The sequence below is a fragment of the Neofelis nebulosa genome, chromosome 2 (genome assembly GCF_028018385.1).
Source record: "Neofelis nebulosa isolate mNeoNeb1 chromosome 2, mNeoNeb1.pri, whole genome shotgun sequence".
NCBI lineage: Eukaryota > Metazoa > Chordata > Mammalia > Carnivora > Felidae > Neofelis > Neofelis nebulosa.
The window spans coordinates 191,949,458-191,969,033 of record NC_080783.1 but is presented as its reverse complement, the minus strand read 5'-3'; the positions used below and the strand labels follow the sequence as shown (position 1 = coordinate 191,969,033).

Sequence of the window (19,576 nt, the reverse complement as noted above, 5' to 3'; positions counted from 1 at the left end):
GAGAAATAAATGCTGTAGGAGGCTAGATCTTTAAAGCCTGTGTTTCTTAACTGTGAGGAGTAGGTTCGGGTCTCTCTTCAGGTTATAATTTGTTTAAGATAATTTTATTATTTCTGACCTGAAAAATTTGAGCATCTGTCTTCATTGCTTGATATTTTCTTCTGGGTATCTGGCAGAACAATTGAAATCTCTTTCCTTTCAGAGTCTGGGGGGCAGTGATAATGGCAGCGTCCCCAGCCCTGGTTCTTCTTGGCTCTTCCCTGCCAAGGTAGCGGCACGCTGGTTTGCTTTCCCCTCTTCCTCCTCCTCCTCCTCCTCCCCGCTTCACGTTACCTTCTTCCATGGCCTCCCTTCTTTCCCCTCCCTTTTCCTTTTACTCTTACATCCCACCCCCTCCTCCTCACCCTCCCTAGTCCCCCCCCCCCCCCCTGGTTTCTAGCTCCTTTTTGCTTTCTGTTTGTGTTTCTGAGGGCAGTGCTCCAATTACCTCATATTTGGAGAGAGGAAGCTGCAGCCAATCCGGTTTCTGTCTGCTTTTAGGTCAAGTGATTTCTGAACTGCAGTGAGATGCTTTGAATTTGTCTTGTTGCAGCTCTGAGCCTGTAAGATGGCTGTCTGAATCGGCAGCGGCTGGGAGAGACAGAGAGGCGGGGAGGGAGGGAGAAAGAATTGGAGGGATTGCCGGCATAGTGCATGTTTTTAAATGTGCATCTAATCCGATGAAGCCAAGGTTGGGATTTCTCTGGGATCCCAGGACCGGCTTAGCTGCGTTTTTGATGAGATTAGGAGAGGAAGGCGATGGGAAATTCACTGGGCTGTGTTAAGGAGCCGAAAGATTCAAGAGCTATTCCGGAGAAGGCTCCCATATCTCCTAAGAAAAGGGTTCGGTTCAAAAGGAAGTGGAGGGGGAAGAAAACCCCTACTCCAGAGGTATCTCATGAGGAGGGACCCTTGGAAGGAACCACAGTAATTGAAGAGACAGAAACCCTACCGAAGTTAACAGTGAGTCTCCAAAAGGAGGAAGGAGCAGGAGGGGCAGAGCACCCCTCCTCGGACATTTTACTGCCTCGGGACTCAGCCCCCAGCTCAGGGATGGGTGCTCAGGGGATGATCGTGCAGGTGAAGGAGAGATTCCAAGGGGAGATCCAGACTGCTCACCTTTTGTTGGAGAATGAGTCATCAGTTGCCGGAGGGGTCTGGGATTCCCTGCAAGAGGGGAGGACTGTCATCGCTCACCTGCTTGATAACCCGGCGGAAAGGAACTGTGAGAAGTCAGTGAGCCAACTGGTGGAATTTCCGAGGACGGCGTCCTGCAACAGCAGGGCTGTGCTGCTGCCTTTGCAAGGGGAGACTGCAGTGGGGAAAGGAGGTGCTCAGCTTGGACTTCGGAGCGGCACCTTCCCCCTGACAGACCACCCCACCGATGCAGGGTCTCCAGACCAACTTTCAGGGGTCCAGGGTGTGGGGGCAGGAACCGCGGGTATTTGCAGTGGCCCTCAGACAGGTGCCTGGATTGCAGAGCCTTCTGTCCCTTCATCACTGCCGGATCAGTCGAGAGGTCACAGATGCACAGAACCTGCCCATGTGGGTCGAGTGCCCCCCCAGGGTCCCAGACTGCCTACTTCTCAGAGTGATTTATCCATCAGCGGCAGGACTGTGAGCGTTTTGCCCTCCTCCTCTGGCTACGGCAGCGACGGGCCACACTTTCGTGGGATCCAACCTAGAGACACAGAGCCTGAAAAGAGCTCCACATCCTTCTCTGAAGAGGATGGTACCCTTTCTTTGGAGGCAAGTCACACCCCACTATGGGGTCTGGAGGAGGTAGGTGGACTACATTCACATTTGGATTCCTGGCCCTCAAACTTACTAAAGTGGAGTGTGCTAAGAAGTGAGGATCCTGGTGCTTCTTCGCAGACTTACCCCCATGTCACGTACCAAGAGTTAGTGATTGGGTTTGGCAAGCGGAGTCTATTTCAGATCTGCCCCTTGATGCTTGAAACCAAGTCTCGTTGTCTCTGGGGAATCCCTGATTCCGGGTAACCACACAGCATAATTGCTCGAGCTATCTGGCGGGGTTATCTTTCAAAGTGCAGTGCTAGGGAGTACTTAACTTTCTCAGGCAGGTCTGTTTATGAGCATCCCTGCTACAGGAAGTTGTAGTGTGGTGGCTGAAGGGAGGCCTAGCTGAATCTCCTAAATGAGTGCAGAAGGCATAGGGAACATGGCAGGGGTTCGGGCCAAGGCAGCTGACCCCAGTGTGATTGCTCTTCCCTGGAGAGTGATGTTCTTCCCTGGAGAGTGATGTTCTTACGAGGGCTGATGTAATCCCACTCCTGTGGGGACACTGCTAATGACAACACCCATTCGGTATTTGTATAGGTGGAGAGGGCTGGTCCTCCATGGGTTCCTAATTGCAGCATTAGAGGAAAGGGGCACAGAATTATCTGGAGCTTAACTCAGAGAGGAGGGGTTAGAATAGTTTGAAGGTTCAAGGCTAGAAAAAGTTTGTGTTCTGGGTGGACTTGTTTATGGCTTGAACAAGTTTTTGTTGTTATATTGAAGGCATAGGTGTCCGTGGTGATGGTGGTGGGCACTGTGAATGCTTCTAGGGTCAAGGAGTAAGTAGGAATTCAAGAGATTTGGACACAGTGAGGGGAAGGGGACTAGCAAGACAGTGGGCGGCACAAGGTCTTGTATGTAGGTCTGTGATTGTGTAGGTGACTGAAGTTATTAATTCACCAATGACTGAAGAACTTTTGTTGGCATATCAGCTTCCTGTGGTAGAAGAAATAAAAACTTTAGGATCCCAGTGCAGCAAAAGGTGGAAGAAGAAATAGGACATTTTCCTTGCCCAGGGATGTGGCCTCCGTTCCGTACTGGTGCCCTGCATATCAAACCCAACAGCATGAGGCTGAATAGAGACACAATGTCTTGTGCTTGATCTGTGCTTAAAATGTCCTCTTTGGGGATGAATTTCCTCCATCGATAGGCTCATGTCAGTCCCCTTTGTTATTATGGAGTTTGAGGACTCCCAACAGCTGGAAGGAAATGTGGCCATTGAAAATATTTTTTATGGGGTACCTGGGTGGTTCAGTTGATTAAATATCCGACTTTGGCTCAGGTCATGATCTTGTGGTTCGTGAGTTTGAGCCCTGCCTGCTTCAGGCTCTGCTGACAGCTCGGGTTCTATATCTCCCTCTCTCTCTCTGCCCCTCCCCCACTTGTGCTCTGTCTCTCTGTCTCAAAAATAAATAAAACATTAAAAAAAAAAAAGATGCTTATTATATGGTTGGGCAAGAGTCTAAGGAGACCTTAGACTTTTCCGTATAAAAGTGTGTGTGTGTGTGTGTGTGTGTGTGTGTGTGTGTGTGTGTGAGAGAGAGAGAGAGAGAGAGAGAATGAGGGAGAGAATGAGAAAGAGAGAAGGTGGGAAGGAAAGCAGTGGAGGTGGAGGCTGCTGAGGCGGAGTGTATGAGTATTTGAGCTCTTTGTATGGAGTGGATATAGAGCAGTTTTGCTAAACTGATTGCTCTTTTTATACCATTAGTATTAAAGCTGAGGTTTGGAGGCATCATAATGTTTTAGGAAACATGCTTGTAATTGAGTGTGAGATTTTCAGAAAGTTACGAGTGTAAAATTTTAAAGAACTCCTAATGAAAATCTATTCTTGATGATGGTCCATAGGCGATCAAGGCACTTCTATTATGGGATCTCCACAGAACAGCTCTGTGCAGAGTCTTAAAGAAAAGATTGGTGGGAGAAACCTTTTCTGTAGTTTGACAGTATTGACAGCAGTGTGATTCTTTTGCTGTTTTCAATATGTGAATCAAATTGGTGTGTCATATTTTCTGGGCATCCCATCCCTTCGACCCTTCCAGAGCAGGCACAGCCAGACCACTGAGTTATAGCCCAGGCTGAAAAGTTCAGTGACTGAGCATCAGCTCAGATGGCTGACACATTTTTGAGGCTCCTTGCCCATCGTGTGAAGCAGGGACCACAGACTGACCATCCCGTATCACAGATGAGTACCTTCTCAAGATAAGTGTGAAATCCCTTCAGAATGAAAGTCCTGTAGGCCAGGAGGCCTGAATCCCTCACTGATCTCTACAGGAACTTCTTCAGGGAGCTGCTCCCTTATCAGCATGCTGTTCACAGGCCTCGAGGACAGCAGCCGCCAGGGAGACAGAAGCAGCGTGTTCTGACACTGCAGGCTTCCTGTAAACTGTGGGTTGAGACCCCAAATGGGAGCATCTAACAGGAATGTGCGTTCCCTCTGCTGAGGGTGATTGCCCTGGGAGGACACAGGGGTCAGAGGAGCAGCTGCTGCTGGTCACACTCCAGCTCCTTCCTAAAGAGGAGACAGCTGGCAGTTCCACAGACTTGATTTTTTTGTTTGCTTTTTGGTGCTTCTTTTGTTTCTAATATGTTAGAGTAGTAACCCTCCTCAGGAAACAGTTCAAGTTCTGGAGTGCTGCCTGTCCTTGGCATAACTTAGGCTTTATCATCTCTCCTGTTGATTGCCCAAGGTGTATTGACGGACATGGGGCCAGGGTTGGGTTTGCTGTGGCTGGACACAAACTTCGCAGTGGGTTTTATTTCTTTTAGGGATAGAGAGAAATGGGAACTGACTCTGATTCTTGCCAAGTGTGGGGTTTATTTTGTTGTTTTTTGAAATTTTATTTATTTATGAGAGAGAGGGAGAGAGAGAATCCCACGAGATACAGAGAGAGTGAGAGAGGAAGAGAGGAAAGGGGAGAGAATGTGGAGCTTGAGCTCACGAACCATGAGATTGTGATCTGAACTGAAGTCAGATGCTTAACCGACTGAGCCACTCAGGTGCCCCGAGTGTGGGGTTTAGATAATAGAAGACAAATGGTCTACTTTACTGTTCACCTGTTATAGTTGATACCTCCCTTGTCAGGAAATAGTTAACACAGAAATGGGATGATAGGGACCAGCTAACAAAAATGGTTTTCAGTTTTCAGAATGATAAGTGGACTGGGATTTGGAGCTGGGTCGGAGTGTCAGGCACAAGCCTTCTCTCAGGAGGACTCCCTACTGCCAGCTGCCATCAGTATCCAGAATACCTGGCTTACTGGAACAAGGAAAATTACTGACAATCCCTTCCTCCTCCCTGTCTTGGCTCCCATGCCAGTCTCCTGTCCACACTGTTAGTGGGTTCTGTTGAATGAAGAACATAGCTGTATACCAGTGTCCTTGCCATGAAACCTTAGAGTCCATACAATTTTGAGTGATAGTAAGGTAACACTGTGGGCTAGAAATGATGAGGAAATTGGTTGGTATATTATTTTCTGGGCTCAGCCTTTTCAGTTTACAAGTATCCCTTTCCCATTTCTCCTCTTTAATTATAGGGAATTGTTTTACTAATATTGGCGAGGAGAAAGCAAAATTAACCAGATGATCCTATTAGATGAATGTAGCAGTTAAAATCACAGTTAAGAAAGGAGCTTTGGTTGGGGCGCCTGGGTGGCTCAGTTGGTTAAGCCTCTGACTTTGGCTCAGGTCATGATCTCACGGTTTGTGAGTTCGAGCCCCGCATCAGGCTCTGTGCTGACAGCTCAGAGCCTGGAGCCTGCTTCAGATTCTGTGTCTCGCTCTCTCTCTGCCCCTCCCCTGCTCACGCTCTGTCTGTCTCAAAAATAAAACACTAAATTTTTTTTTTTTTTTTTTTTTTTTTTTTTAAAGAAAGGAGCTTTGGGGCGCCTGGGTGGCTCAGTCGGTTAAGCATCCGACTTCAGCTCAGGTCACGATCTCACGGTCAGTGAGTTCGAGCCCCACGTCGGGCTCTGGGCTGATGGCTCAGAGCCTGGAGCCTGCTTCCGATTCTGTGTCTCCCTCTCTCTCTGCCCCTCCCCCGTTCATGCTCTGTCTCTCTCTGTCTCAAAAATAAATAAACGTTAAAAAAAAAAAATTAAAAAAAAAAAAAGAAAGGAGCTTTGGTTAAGAAAGGACTTTTTTCTTTTTTCAAAAATTTATTACTACGGGCGCCCAGGTGACTCCGTTGGTTGAGCATCTGACTCTTGATTTTGCCTCAGGTCATGACCTCATGGTGGCGAGATGGAGCCCTGAGTTGGGTTCTGTGCTGGGCGTGGAGCCTGCTTGGGATTCTCCCTTTGCCTCTCTCTCTCTCTCTACCCCCACCCCCCCAAATAATTGTTACTAAAGAATCATCATGAGGGGCGCCTGGGTGGCTCAGTCAGTTAAGCGTCGACTTCAGCTCAGGTCATGAACTCATGGTTCATGAGTTCAAGCCCCACATCTGGCTCTGTGCTGACAACTGAGAGCCTGGTACCTGCTTTAGGTTCTGTGTCCCCCTCTCTCTACCCCTCCCCTGCTCATGCTCTTTCTCCCTCTCTCTCAAAAATAAATACACATTTAAAAAAAATTAAAAAAAAAAGAATCATGAATTTTTAGGTGTAACAGTGGTGGTATGGTTATGTTAAAAAGAGTCCTCATGATTTAGGGACACCTGGCTGCCTCAGTCATTAGAGCATGTGACTTCTGATCTCAGGGTTGTAAGTTCAAGCCCCACGTTGGGTGTAGAGATTACTTAAAAATGATAATAATAAAAAAAGAGTCCTCATGTTTTAGAGCTACTCACTGAAGTATTTATGGAAGAAATGCCATGTGTGTGGGTTTGCTTCATAATATCAGGGGAGCGTGAAGTGGGTTGAGTGTAGATGAAATAAGATTAGCTTTGAGTTGAAATGGTGGAAAGTGGGTGATGGGTACATAGGAGTTCACTAGACTGTTCAGTTTCTTTGTGCATGTATTTGAAACTTTCCATTTCAAGTGGTAAGTTAAGAAAAATAATGGTAATGGTTGCATAATGCATATTCTGAAAAAGGATTAATATTCAGAATCTCTGAAATGTAGTATAAGTAAGGTGGTTAGGAGTGTGGAGCCAGATTGTCTGAATTTGAATTCCAGCTCTACTACCTACTAGCAGTGAAACTTGGGGCAAGTTACTTAACTTCTCTGTGATATAATTTCCTTATTTGTAAGTTGAGGATAACAGTAGTATATACTTTGTAGAGTCGTTGTGAGAATTTTATGAGTTAATACAGTGAAGCACAATAAATGCTAGTTATTAGTAGTAATATTTAAAGAATCCCTACAAATAAACAAAAAGGTAAACACCCTAGTAGAAAAATAGGGGAAAACCCAGGAATAAACAATTCACTAAAAAGGAAACCCAGATGCCTCATACACGTCTCTGTCACTAGTAGTAACCAACGATATACATATCAAAACAAGATAGTATTTTATACCCATCAGAAAATAAAAAGTCTGAAAATACCAAGTATAGATGAAGATGTAGAGTGATGGAAAAAATCTCTTCGTGCGTGAAAGTATAAAGTGGAACTACTGTTTGGAGAGCAGTTTACCAGCATTTAGTAGAATTGAAGGATGCGCATATTTTATGACCTAGGGTTTAGACCCTGAATTTGAATGCTGAAAGGTGCACCCCATGACTGTTGCCTAACTCAGGTGCTGGTAATAAACACAGCTGCAATTAGATCCCTGTAACCAGCCAGGCATCTGTAATGAACAACCACACTATGCCCTCACCTGCTTCTTGGACGGAAGTTTTCAGTCCGATGCTGTCTCTGTAGTGGAATGAGGTCTGCTAGGAACTTCAGGACATGAGAATCAAGTATCTGTTTGCTCCCTACATCCAGTCCTGTTCTCTGAGACTTATATAGACTTACAAAGTCCAAACTCCTCAGTCTGATATTCTAACCCTCCATAATCTATCTGACTTTCTCTCTTGTGTCAATTTTCCATTTGAACGTACCTTTTTTTTTAAGTTTATTTATTTATTTTGAGAGAGAGAGCACACATGTGAGAGCATATGAGTAGGGTAAGGCCATCGAGAGAGAGGAAGAGAGAGAATCCCAAGCAGGCTCCACACTGTCAGCACAGAGCCAGATGTGGGGCTTGAACCCACGAACCGTGAGATCATGACCTGAGCTAAAACCAAGAGTCAGACGCTTAATCAACTGAACCACCTAGGTCCCCCAAATCTACCTATCTTACCAGGTCAACCCCTTAACCATCTTTTCCAGTTTCAGCTTATTTCAACTTCCAGTCTTTGTTGGCATCTACCTTCTACCTAGAATTCTTTTCTTTTCCCTGTCCCTTTGATAACATCCTTCAAGGATGAGTTTAAATCACACTTCTTTAAGTATGATTTTTAATCCCTCTAACCCAGATGAATTTTCATTCTGCTGAGCCCCTGTACTGGATATTACTGTTTACTATGTTACAGTTGCTTCTTTGGGGCCTTCAGCATAACTCTTTCATGTGACCCTCCCATCCCCCACATATGGCTACATAGATGGTAAGATTTTTGTTTCCCTCCGGAAATTAGCCTTCAGAAAAGAGGGATTCTCTTTGTCAAGTTTTTCTTGTTATTGGGCCCCCACTGAAAATACAGCTCATGAAATAGGATGAATGAATTTGTGTCACCATCTGCTAGTTTAGTCGATAATCAACTTTTATAGGGATCAACTGACATAATTGGTTAACCAAAAAAGACCAAAAACTTAAGAAGGCTTTCATTACAGACTATTGTTTTATAGACTATAAACCTCCTAATTTGAAGTGTTGGATGTAATTGTGTATAAGTCTTAATCACATTAAAAACTTTTAAAAAATCAGTCACATCACTTATAAAAAACACAGCAAGTGTTCATATTATGGAAACCATAAATAAATACCAATAGAATAAATAAATGAAAAAAAAACCCCTAATCCAATGTTATGCAACTGGATTCTTGTGGCTGGGGATAGAATATCCAGTGACAACATGGATTCAAAAAAGTGCTGTTGTGTCTCAGAAATTTTAATAAGAAATGTAGGTGAAGTTTTCTAGAATATTCACTCAAAAATAGCTTTTGTTGTTTTTTTTTTAATTAAAGTAGCTTTATTGATGAAAAAGACATTGATGTTAAAGATGCATGTGAAGAGATTTGATAACATGGTTTTATGAAATGGAAAAGTAGAAAAAGCATTCTAATTTTTACAAAGTTTTTATTTAAATTCCAGTTAGTTAACATACATTGTAATATTTCACGTGGACAATATAGTGATTCAACACTTCCATACAACTTCCCAGTGTTCATCACAGCAAGTGGCATTAATTCTAAATTAATGCATTAGATATATTACTTAATTTTAAATATGTGTATAGGGGCACCTGGGTGGCTCAGTTGGTTAAGCGTCTGACTTTGGCTCAGGTCATGATCTCGCGGTTCGTGAGTTCGAGCCCTGCCTCGGGCTTGGTGCTGACACCTCAGAGCCTGGACCCTGCTTCAGATTCTGTGTCTCCCTCTCTCTCTGCCCCTCCTTCACTCACACTCTGTCTCTGTCTCTCTCTCAAAAATAAACATTACAAATTAAAATAAATAAATAAATAAATAAATAAATAAATAAGTGTATATATCTAAAAAAATTTCCAGAAGTTTATATATGCAAGAGGACCACAAATCTTCCCTTTCCCCATTCCTCTCTTCCATCCATCTGTTGTCATTTGGAAAAATTGGGGAGTACCTTATATGGGGTAGCTTTATTTTAGCCAGATAGGGAGTCTGCCACCTAAATTCTTTCAAGGCAAGCATGTCTGTTTTTTTATCTCCCTCTTTTCAACTGGCTAACTTCTACTTCTGTCTTGAAACTCAGCATAAATGTCATCTCAGAGAGCTTCTTCAGCATGCTCCTTCAGGTTAGTTGCTTATCTGTGTCACAGCATTGATCTGTGTGGCATATTGTCTCCCCTGCTAAACTGCTTGGGCTTGAGGCCCAAGGTTGTGTTTTTGTCTTCAGATACCAAGAACTTCAACACAGCTCCTAGAACATAGTGGTTGTCAAGAAAAATAGAATAAACAATTGATGTTTGACTTTTTTCTTTAAGTTTTTTTTTTTTTTAAAGTAATCTCTACCCCCCTCCCCCCCCCCCCCCCAGTGTGAGGCTTAAACTTACAACCCCTAGATCAAGAGTCCCATGCTTTACCAACTGAGCCAGCCAGGTGCCCTGGTGTTTGACTTTTTTATCTTGAGATGAAAGAACTTAAATACAGCTCCTATTATATAGTGGTTGTCAAGAAATAACAGAATGAATAAATGGTGTTTGACTTTTTTTGTTCTTCTCCATGGTGCCTGGAATAATGTTAAACACAGATGAGATGTTGTTTAATAAATACTTACTGAATTATTAGGAACACCTTAAGTTTCTAGATACACTTCAGAGAAGGAATTAGTTGAAAGAGACTTCAGGTAGGCACGCATAGTCTCTGGGATGGTGTTGAGACTGTCCTCTCTCTCTACATGGCTCATTTTTAAAAACCCAGATGAGGGGGAGAGCTCTCTGACACTGAAGCCGGGTTTCTGTATTTGGAAGATTAAGGTAGAAGCTTCTGCATAGCCCCAAGGACAGCACTGTGTACATCACATGTGAACGTTACATGAAGAGATGGACAGAAGCCCAATGTAATTACTGAGATGGTTGTGATGAGAATCCTATTTTTCTCATCCAGCGCACAGTCTAGGAAGGGCCCTAGTCCAAACAGGGTATTTTTCCTTTCCCTGAGGGATCCAGACATTTCCCTGTTTCATTATAGCTGTGTGGGAAATCTGAAGTAAAGCTGTTCAATGAACTATTTTCAGTGCAATATACAAAAATACTGTGATAGGATGCCACCAGAGAGATTGACTGATTGTACTGGGCATAAAATACCCATTAACTAACTGGGATTTTAAAAAAATAAATAGCCCAAATACTCAGATTTCATCTTGTGTATTCAAATTGTATCCCTTTTCACTTCCACCTGTCCTGTTCCCGGCAGTGTTTTGCCTTACTGTGTCTGAAGCGGCTACAGTGGAAGTGCTGGGATCTGTCAGTGGTGAGTGGTATCTGGCCACTGAAATCGGCCACTGAAATCAGCACATCCAAGTGTTGGTAAGGAGAACTGGAATAGAATTGGTATTAGAGAGGAGCTGTTGTCACTGCAGTCACAGGATGATAGCTTGGGTACCATGATCCATTGTTGGGCCCTCAGCTTTGCAACTCTGCTATTTTTTTTTTTTTTTTTTTTTTTTTGGTACACTTGTTGTTGACTGAGTTCTAGGGGATTGATTCACAGTGATCATACTGGCTAGAGATTAATTGATGTAAATTAATTTACACTATGAATTATAACTGCCAAGTGGTACAGTATTTGAATCGACCACTCTGTGCATTTTGTCGCTTTAGGATGTCTGTATCGTGAGCAAATAATAATGGAAGGTTGTCAGCTGAACATCGAGTCAGAGCAAAGAGGCAGTGGGTAGAGAGGACAGATTTGCAGGCTGATCTTACTAGCTGGCATCATCAAAGTTTGGCAGCCTGATTTCTCCTGTAGAAATACACCTGTCAAGGGGACAGGAATCCTGGATCTGCTGGTTAGGCCACCATTTCACCATCACTGTCTTGGAGGCAGCACTTATGGCTTTCCCTTTTCCAAACTCCGTGAAGGCCACCCATGCTCTTTTGTTCCCATAGCCTTTTTTAGGCATCTTAGTAATATTTAGGAGTCTTCAGCTTTCTTGTATACTTAATAAAGTATGAAAGTTCTTGGCCCTGTTTTTTTCCCCCTGAATTTTAGAGTATCTTCACCTGATTTAATCTTATCTGCTATGAGTTGAGTTTGTAAATTTAGTATTCAGAGACTTGAAAGTGCCTTATTGTTGATTGTTCCCATGTACTGACGACCAGGGAGGCTACGCCATTCACAGTGGTGCACCTGATGGAGACAGCTAAGAGACAGGTGTTCTGTTGACATGCTTGTGCCTTCCCTGCCCAAAGCACCTGGCCCCCAAGTTGTTCTGGGCATGATGTGTTATTATGATGGAAAGGAAATGCACATTTTCTAGGCATATTACCTACATCGCTTTATTTAATCCTTATAATGACTGTATGATAAAGTTATTGTTTTATCTTAAATATAGGGAAGATGGGGTGCAAGAAGCTTTGGTCATTTATTTATGTGAAGTCACGTTCCTGGTAAATACCTCCTTTCCAGTGCTTTTCTCTCTGACTCAAAGGCTTTTTCTTTTTCTTATTGATAAATATTGTTTTCTGGCTTTCATTATAAATGTAAAGTATGTTCAGTATTTAAAGCCTGAATAAAAGAAAAGTAAAAAGAGAATAAAATTATCCATAGTCTCTCCAGGAGAGACAACCATTGTTGATATGAGCTCAAACTTGTTTGGTTATACTACAGACTGTTTTGAATTCGCTAATGAGTAAGTTTGCTGTCTAAAAAGTAGCCTGTCTCGGGATTCTATGTAGACCTTACCCTAAAATACATTTGTTTATTTTTATTGTTTTATTTTTAAACTAAATAATCATTAATTAAATGTGTTAAATGTTCAGCGTATAACTAACACAACACTAGGTGCAGTGGGTGATATACGGAAGCAACGTGATCGCTGAGTTTCAGAGTTGGAAGTTTTTCTTTCACAACATCCCCGTTTCTTCTTGAACATGCCCTGTGTCGAGGAGCTCTCTCTCTCGGGGCTGCTCTTGAATTTTAGATAGTTCTGATTGTTAGCTGTGGTACTGGCTCCCCAGGAAACCTATATAGTCTTGGGGAGATAAGATCAAATGTATGAAATAATAGCCAGTAATTCAAGATAGTATTTAGTGTTATGTGGGAGTAAGAATTGGAGGAAGACCATCATCCATACAAGGAAGAGCAAACAGAACTCTGTTGAGCATAGCCCTATGTCTGGGCTGGGTGCTGTAGTATATAATCTCGGTTATCACAGCAATCCTGAGAAAAGGTAGTAGGTATTATTCCCACTTTACAGATGTTATGACTGAGGTCCAGCTTACAGTTTTTGAAGTTGAGATTCAAACCCAGGTCTGCATGGAACCAAAGGCATGCACTTTCTTCTCTCCCAAACTGTCCTCTCTCTAAGTAGTTCCTGTGCTAGATTTTGGGGGTTTTGTAAACTAACATGTTTTCTTCTTATAAAAATGTACATGATGTAGAAAATTTGGGAAAGAGAAATATCACCTATAATGCTACCACTTATGAGATACCTGTGATGATTCGTTTGGTGTCTTTCTCTCCTGTATTTACCCTTATTTACCCTCATGTACATATATGCATTTATCACATACCTTGTGTGCATGTATATGTATGTATATATATGTATGTACATATGACTATATATTTAGGTATTCTGTATATCTTTTAACAAAACTATTAAATTGTTTTGTTTGCGTTCTTTTTCTTTTCATAACATACAGTGATCATTTTCTTTTGTCATTAAGATTTGCCAAAACATACCTTTTTATAGTGCTACAAACAATTCCACCCTGTGTATATGCTATTAATTTGTAACCAATCAATCCCTTATTAGAGCTTAAGCTCTATAGCTTTTTGCTGTAATATTTATCATATGTTGGTAAGCATTCTTGTATAAATTTTTTTGGTGTGTGTGTCTCTGATGGTTTCCTATCAAGTATATGTGTATTTTAAGACTTTTGATTCAAAACTTCATCTGGAGGAGTTAGGGCATGTGTATTCTCACTGATACAATATGTGAGAATGTCCAGTGTTAGGTATTGTCTCCAGTACTAACTAATATCATTACAAAAAACTTTCCCTATTTGATAGGTGAAAAATGACCTCTCGTGGTTTTAATTTGTATCTCTGACTACCAAACAGAGTGAATATCTGTTAGAGTTGTCATTCAAAGTTGTACCAGCCTTCGATCTCCCTCTTCTTCTAAGAGCCATATGCATGAAGAAGAGAAGGCTAGAAGGCTTCTTCATATTTATGCTAAAGTACCCGTGCCATATCTTTTGGCAGATCTCTGACATCTACATTAGTGGAGAATCAGGGGACATGTCAGCCAAGGAGAAGCTTCTCCTGTGGACCCAGAAGGTGACAGCTGGTTACACAGGGATCAAATGTACCAACTTTTCCTCCTGCTGGAGTGATGGGAAGATGTTCAATGCACTTATTCACCGATACAGGTAAATGCAGTGGGATTTCACTGTGCCTGGAGGAGCTTCTTCTCATCTTGCTTGCAATAAGTTATAATGCCACTCTTTCCCTGAACCAAGGATCAACACTCTGACTCATTTTCTCACTTCAAAAAGGAGTATGTATTGAATTCCTGCTACTCTAGGCACTGGGTACAAACACCAGGGAACAGAACCACAATAGCTCTTGCTTTTATGGAGTTTATTTATTAGGCAGTGAATAAAGAAATGCATTCTGTTATATGGTGGTAAGTGCAGTAGAGGGGTAGAGAGTGATGGGGTTTGTTGCACTTGGGACGGGTGGCTGGAGATGGCCTCTCTGATTAGGGTGCTGGAGCAGAGCTGTAAAGGAGCGAGCCACACAGTCCTCCTAGGGTCAAAGGGCTTCACATGGAGGAAACAGCAAGTGTAGAGGGTCTGAAGTGGGTGCTTACTTGGAGTGGATGAGGAATAGCAGCTGGCTGGAGTGAGATGAGTGAGGAAGATAGGAATTTTGATGACAAAAATTAAAATTATTGCACTGTTAATGATCATAAACACATCCCAGCTTTCACCCTATACTGGCTTTCCCATAAAATCCAACCAACCTGCTGTTATGGGTTTAGGATGAGGGAGCACTGGGTTCCTGGCATGTAATTAAAAATGGGATTAGTATCTTTCTAAACATCTTGCTTTCTCTCTAATGTAATTAGTGTGTTCCAGCTCTGGGTACTTCTAAGACGTTTGCTTTGTGTGAACTTGTGTGATGTATAGGCCTTTCACGTGCCTTGGTGGACTTTTACAGACCTGATCTGGTAGATATGGAAAGGGTACAAATCCAAAGTAACCGCGAGAATTTGGAGCAAGCTTTCGAAGTAGCAGAAAGACTGGGAGTCACCCGCTTACTGGACGCAGAAGGTGAGAGTGGACTGGTGTTGAGTTTGTTTGGCTTATATTCATTGTCCTTCTGCTGGCAGCTCCCTCTGTTCTAAGAAATTTCTTTCCCTTTTTCTCTCAGATGTGGATGTGCCATCTCCAGATGAAAAGTCTGTGATCACTTACGTGTCTTCAATTTATGATGCCTTCCCTAAAGTCCCTGAGGGTGGAGAAGGGATCAGTGCTACGGTAAAAGAAAACTTTCCTAAAATACCTTCTGGCTTTGATATGTTTGGGCGGAATGCATTGATTAGACTTTGTTTCTCAAGCACTCACTGTATGCGAAGCACTTTTATACAGAGCAAACTGAATCCACATCATCTTTATACATGGTCATTGTCTTTGGTCCCTGGGAATGAGTCCAGATATTGCTAATTTTGTAGCATCCAGCATAGACTATTCTAGTGTCAGGAAATTGAATCCCATCTTGAGAGCCCTTGAGGAGCTCTGAAACTGGGACTCCACGCATTAGGCTGAACAGCTGTGTAGGCAGTGAGAGGAAAGGGATTTTATGTGGTTTGGGGTGGCCTGAGCTACTGTCTCCTGTGCTTGTCTTATGTACCGCTAATCAGAAGGTGTGTGATATCTACCTTTTGGCAATAGGAAGTAGACTCCAGGTGGCAAGAATACCAAAGCCGAGTGGACTCCCTCATTCCCTGGATCAAACAGCATACAATACTGATGTCAGATAAATCTTTTCCCCAGAACCCTGTTGAACTAAAGGTAAAGTCACAGACCTAAATTGTCTTTTATAAAGTTCAATGCTGGGATTAAGCCTCAGAGCTCGCTGCTGCTGGCTCCTGGGGTGAGGTGGTATACCAAGTGGGTCAGGTTGCTTGCATGCATCCATTCATTCACCAAATATTAATTTTGTAGGCACTTTATAACCAATATATACACTTCAAAGAAACAGAAATTCTGGCCAAGGAGAGAGAAAAAGGAAGAATTGAGGAATTATATAAATTATTAGAGGTAAGGAAACTTACCCTTTGCTGATTCTTGGGGTTTGCTGGTTTGCCTGATTGTTATTTCTTTGTTAGATTGCCGGCATGCTCTTCCCAACCTGCATTAATAGCAATATTCTCAGGGTGACAAATCAACATCACTTTTAGGCTGGTGTTGAAAATTTATGGTAAATGGGTAGCATCATCCATCTGTATTTTTGAAAGAGGCTTTTGAAAAGTGACATTTATTCAGAAACACTGAGTTTTATGAATGAGTTTTCCTGTTTCTCAGAGGGAAGCGAATCCTCTCCCTAAGATGGAAAGGAGAGAGACTTCCATCCATATTTTCACTCCTAGAGAATTTGAAGCTGTAGGTTTGAGCGTTTGGCCTTTCCAGAATGGGAGTTAGTAAGAGGACAGGTGGATTTATGGAAAACGTAGAAGGAATGAAAAAATTTAGAGCAGCTAGTAGTCCCTGTATTTTGGAGATGGTTTCTTTGCTCTTACCTCGAGGTGAGGTACTGCTAAGTACTCCGTTCTTTTCTCTTATTAGACAACAGGAGAAACTGCTGATGGCTGGGTAAATATGCAAGAAGCCATTGTCAAGAACACGTAAAAGTGGGCCTGAGGGCACGGCTGTGTTTTCGGACTAAAAGAGTGTCTCTGGGATTTTTCAGGTGTGGATTGAGTTTGGCCGGATTAAACTGCCTCAAGGTTACCACCCAAATGATGTGGAGGAAGAATGGGGAAAGCTCATCATCGAGATGCTGGAGCGAGAGAAGTCACTTCGCCCAGCTGTGGAGAGGTGGGCTCAGGGCCTGATGGCAACCTGATGTTACCCACCCGGGCCACTTTGAGCCCAGCACGTGACTACGGTTTTTACCTCATTATAGGCTGGAATTGCTGCTACAGATTGCGAACAAAATCCAGAATGGTGCTTTGAACTGTGAAGAGAAGCTGACACTAGCTAAGAATACACTGCAGGCTGTGAGTGTCTGTGTTGTCTCTCCCCTTCTCACCCTGTGCGCTGATGGTCCAGATTCACGATTGAGAAATCCAGCTGTGTCACTTCCTCACACTCGGCTCCCTCAGTCCTCGTGGGTGGGGCACGGGCATTCTCCCACTCCTATTACTCCTTTTCTGTCTTAGGATGCTGCTCACCTGGAATCAGGACAACCGGTACAGTGCGAGTCAGATGTCATCATGTACATTCAGGAATGTGAGGGTCTCATCAGGCAGCTGCAGGTGGACCTCCAGATCCTACGGGATGAGAATTACTACCAGCTGGAAGAGCTGGCTTTTAGGTGAGGAGCATGGGGCTCAGACAGAGGGCTTGCTTATCGCTGAGGCTCACAGATCAAGAGTCTGGCACTGAATCTTGTAACTTGGGTCTTGGAGGTCCATGTCTTGGTGGGGATACTACAGGTATGTGGGGCAGGAAAATTCTCATGGTGGAGGACACTTGCCCATTATTGCAAGCCCTGCCCACTGAGTACCTGTAGGATTCCCTAATCACTGTGGCCTCTTATAACACCCACACATATTTCAGGGTGACCTACTGGGATGCAGTACCACATCTGGGTTAGAACTGCTGCTGATCGAACGCATCATTTTGTAGAGAAAACTAAGACCCATTGAGGGGATGGGCATCACCTAGGTCACGCAGTTTGTACAGGACCAAGACTAAGACTCATGTCTTTCGGTCCCTAATCCATGTTTATTCTGTTGTACCATCCAGGAGTTACATAAACAGATACTGGTTTGCCTCCCTCCAATTAACACTGTAATTTGGCATTTGCCTCAACAACTCGGAACGACGAAGATGTTAAAACCACCTTGTGTTCCTATAACACTTCTTTTTTCAAAACACTTTTCCTGATATGATCTCATTTTTATTTTTACCTCATCCTTGTCAAATGGATAGGGAATATTTTATCTTAAAAAAGTGCGTTTCAGGGGCGCCTGGCTGGCATTCAACTCTTGATGTCAGGGTTGTGAGTTCAAGCCCCACATTGGTTGTGGAACCCACTTAAAAAATGTGTATTATAGATTTAAGTGTCTTCCTTTTTTCTCTTCCTCCATTTCAGGGTGATGCGTCTGCAAGACGAGCTGGTCACCCTGCGTCTAGAGTGCACAAACTTGTATAGGAAGGGCCATTTCACTTCACTTGAATTGGCTCCACCCTCTACTTTAACCACTACTCATCTGAAGGCAGAACCCTTGACCAAGGGAACTCATTCTTCCTCTACCTCCTGGTTCCGAAAACCCATGACTCGGGCTGAACTTGTGTCTATCTCGTCCTCTGAGGATGAAGGCAATCTTCGATTTGTGTATGAACTACTGTCTTGGGTAGAAGAAATGCAGGTGGGTGTATGTTCCAAATGCTTATGCAATGTGTTAAGGTTTACTGGACCCAGCAGCTTGTCTAGGAGTGCCAGGATGCTCTGTGCCCCTTGGGTAAACTCTAAATTATTAATGCTGCCTGGAACCCAAGCCCCCTTCTCAAATGTTAAATGGGTAGGGTCAGCTCAAATCCTCAAAAGTCCCACACCGGATAGCATAGGCTTTTCTGATTGGAAGCCCTTTGGGAATCATTCCCTTCAGTTAACTGTACTCTAAGTGGAGCTCATGGGAGAAATTACAGAGTCTATAAATCTCAGTTACCTTTTCTAAAACTCCCTCATCAGCAGAGGAGCTTAACCCTCACTCTTTGTTGTTGGTCTTCCCTCTGGAGTTTAAGCAGTGCTGTGCCTCACAGTTCTGAGGGGCTGTGCATGCATGTATTCCAGAATAGTGGTTCAAGTTCGATACTGTCCTTTTTATCCTTCTAATGCGTTTGGTTTACATGAAATTCTTCCCATGCCCTGATGGCCGATTCCCCATGTAGCGACAAATAAAAACATCCAAAGACAAGCTATTTAAATATTACCTGCCACTGGTCAATAGTTGATGCCATGAATGAAGTTTAATATTTTCAGATATTTCTTTCTTATATCCACTCTGATTGTGAAATGCAGAGCTTCATGATGGAAAATGCCTAAACTATAAAGTTAACCTTCAGCCTTTGGAAACACCTTTCTGGTTGGTGAATTCAGGAATGTATCCCGTAATGCGGCAACAAAAGGCTGCCCCTGCTGCAGGAGTTGGAGTTTAGTCTCCAGCTCTTTGGGGTGATAATGGCATGTTTTCCTATAAGAGGCTGTCATGGAGATGACTTAGGTGTCCTCTTGCCCAGTCTCCTACCCTCAGCCCCCTTGCCCAAACATCAGTTCTGAAAATTTTCTATTTTTGCTGATTCAACCAATGAAATACGTATCTTTTCTTTTCCAGATGAAACTGGAGCGAGCAGAGTGGGGCAATGACCTGCCTAGTGTGGAGTTGCAGCTGGAGACACAACAGCACATCCACACCAGTGTGGAAGAACTGGGCTCAAGTGTCAAAGAGGCCAGGCTGTATGAGGTGTGTGCATTCAGAATTTATCACAGAGCGGGGTGCGGTGGGGTGGGATGGGTAACGGGGTAGCGTGCACAGTGCAGCTGTCTCTAGGGAGAAGGAGGCTCTGGAAAAGAATGAGAACCATGAGCAGCACTTTACGCCAAATTCCCTTTCCACATCAAGTGTCTCTTTTGCTCTTTGAAATGCCCTTATGAGCAAGGTA

At 43.3% G+C, this 19,576-nt stretch overlaps 1 protein-coding gene across 30 annotated transcripts in view; it reads left to right on the top strand.

Moving 5' to 3' along the window:
* Nucleotides 1-19,576, top strand: part of MACF1 (microtubule actin crosslinking factor 1) — a 335,119-nt gene that overhangs the window by 157,697 nt on the left and 157,846 nt on the right. For 19 of the 30 annotated variants that reach the window (XM_058717965.1, XM_058717978.1, XM_058717958.1 and 16 more), the window contains 10 exons: nt 13,884-14,050; nt 14,844-14,956; nt 15,057-15,163; nt 15,578-15,697; nt 15,851-15,946; nt 16,596-16,723; nt 16,812-16,905; nt 17,068-17,222; nt 18,006-18,282; nt 19,249-19,377. In XM_058717965.1, the coding sequence (XP_058573948.1) occupies nt 13,884-14,050; nt 14,844-14,956; nt 15,057-15,163; nt 15,578-15,697; nt 15,851-15,946; nt 16,596-16,723; nt 16,812-16,905; nt 17,068-17,222; nt 18,006-18,282; nt 19,249-19,377 (1,386 nt within the window). Of the gene's footprint in view, nt 1-690; nt 1,822-13,883; nt 14,051-14,843; nt 14,957-15,056; nt 15,164-15,577; nt 15,698-15,850; nt 15,947-16,595; nt 16,724-16,811; nt 16,906-17,067; nt 17,223-18,005; nt 18,283-19,248; nt 19,378-19,576 lie in introns of those variants that run through there. The other 11 variants (XM_058717949.1, XM_058717956.1, XM_058717951.1 and 8 more) reach the window with 3 other exon arrangements.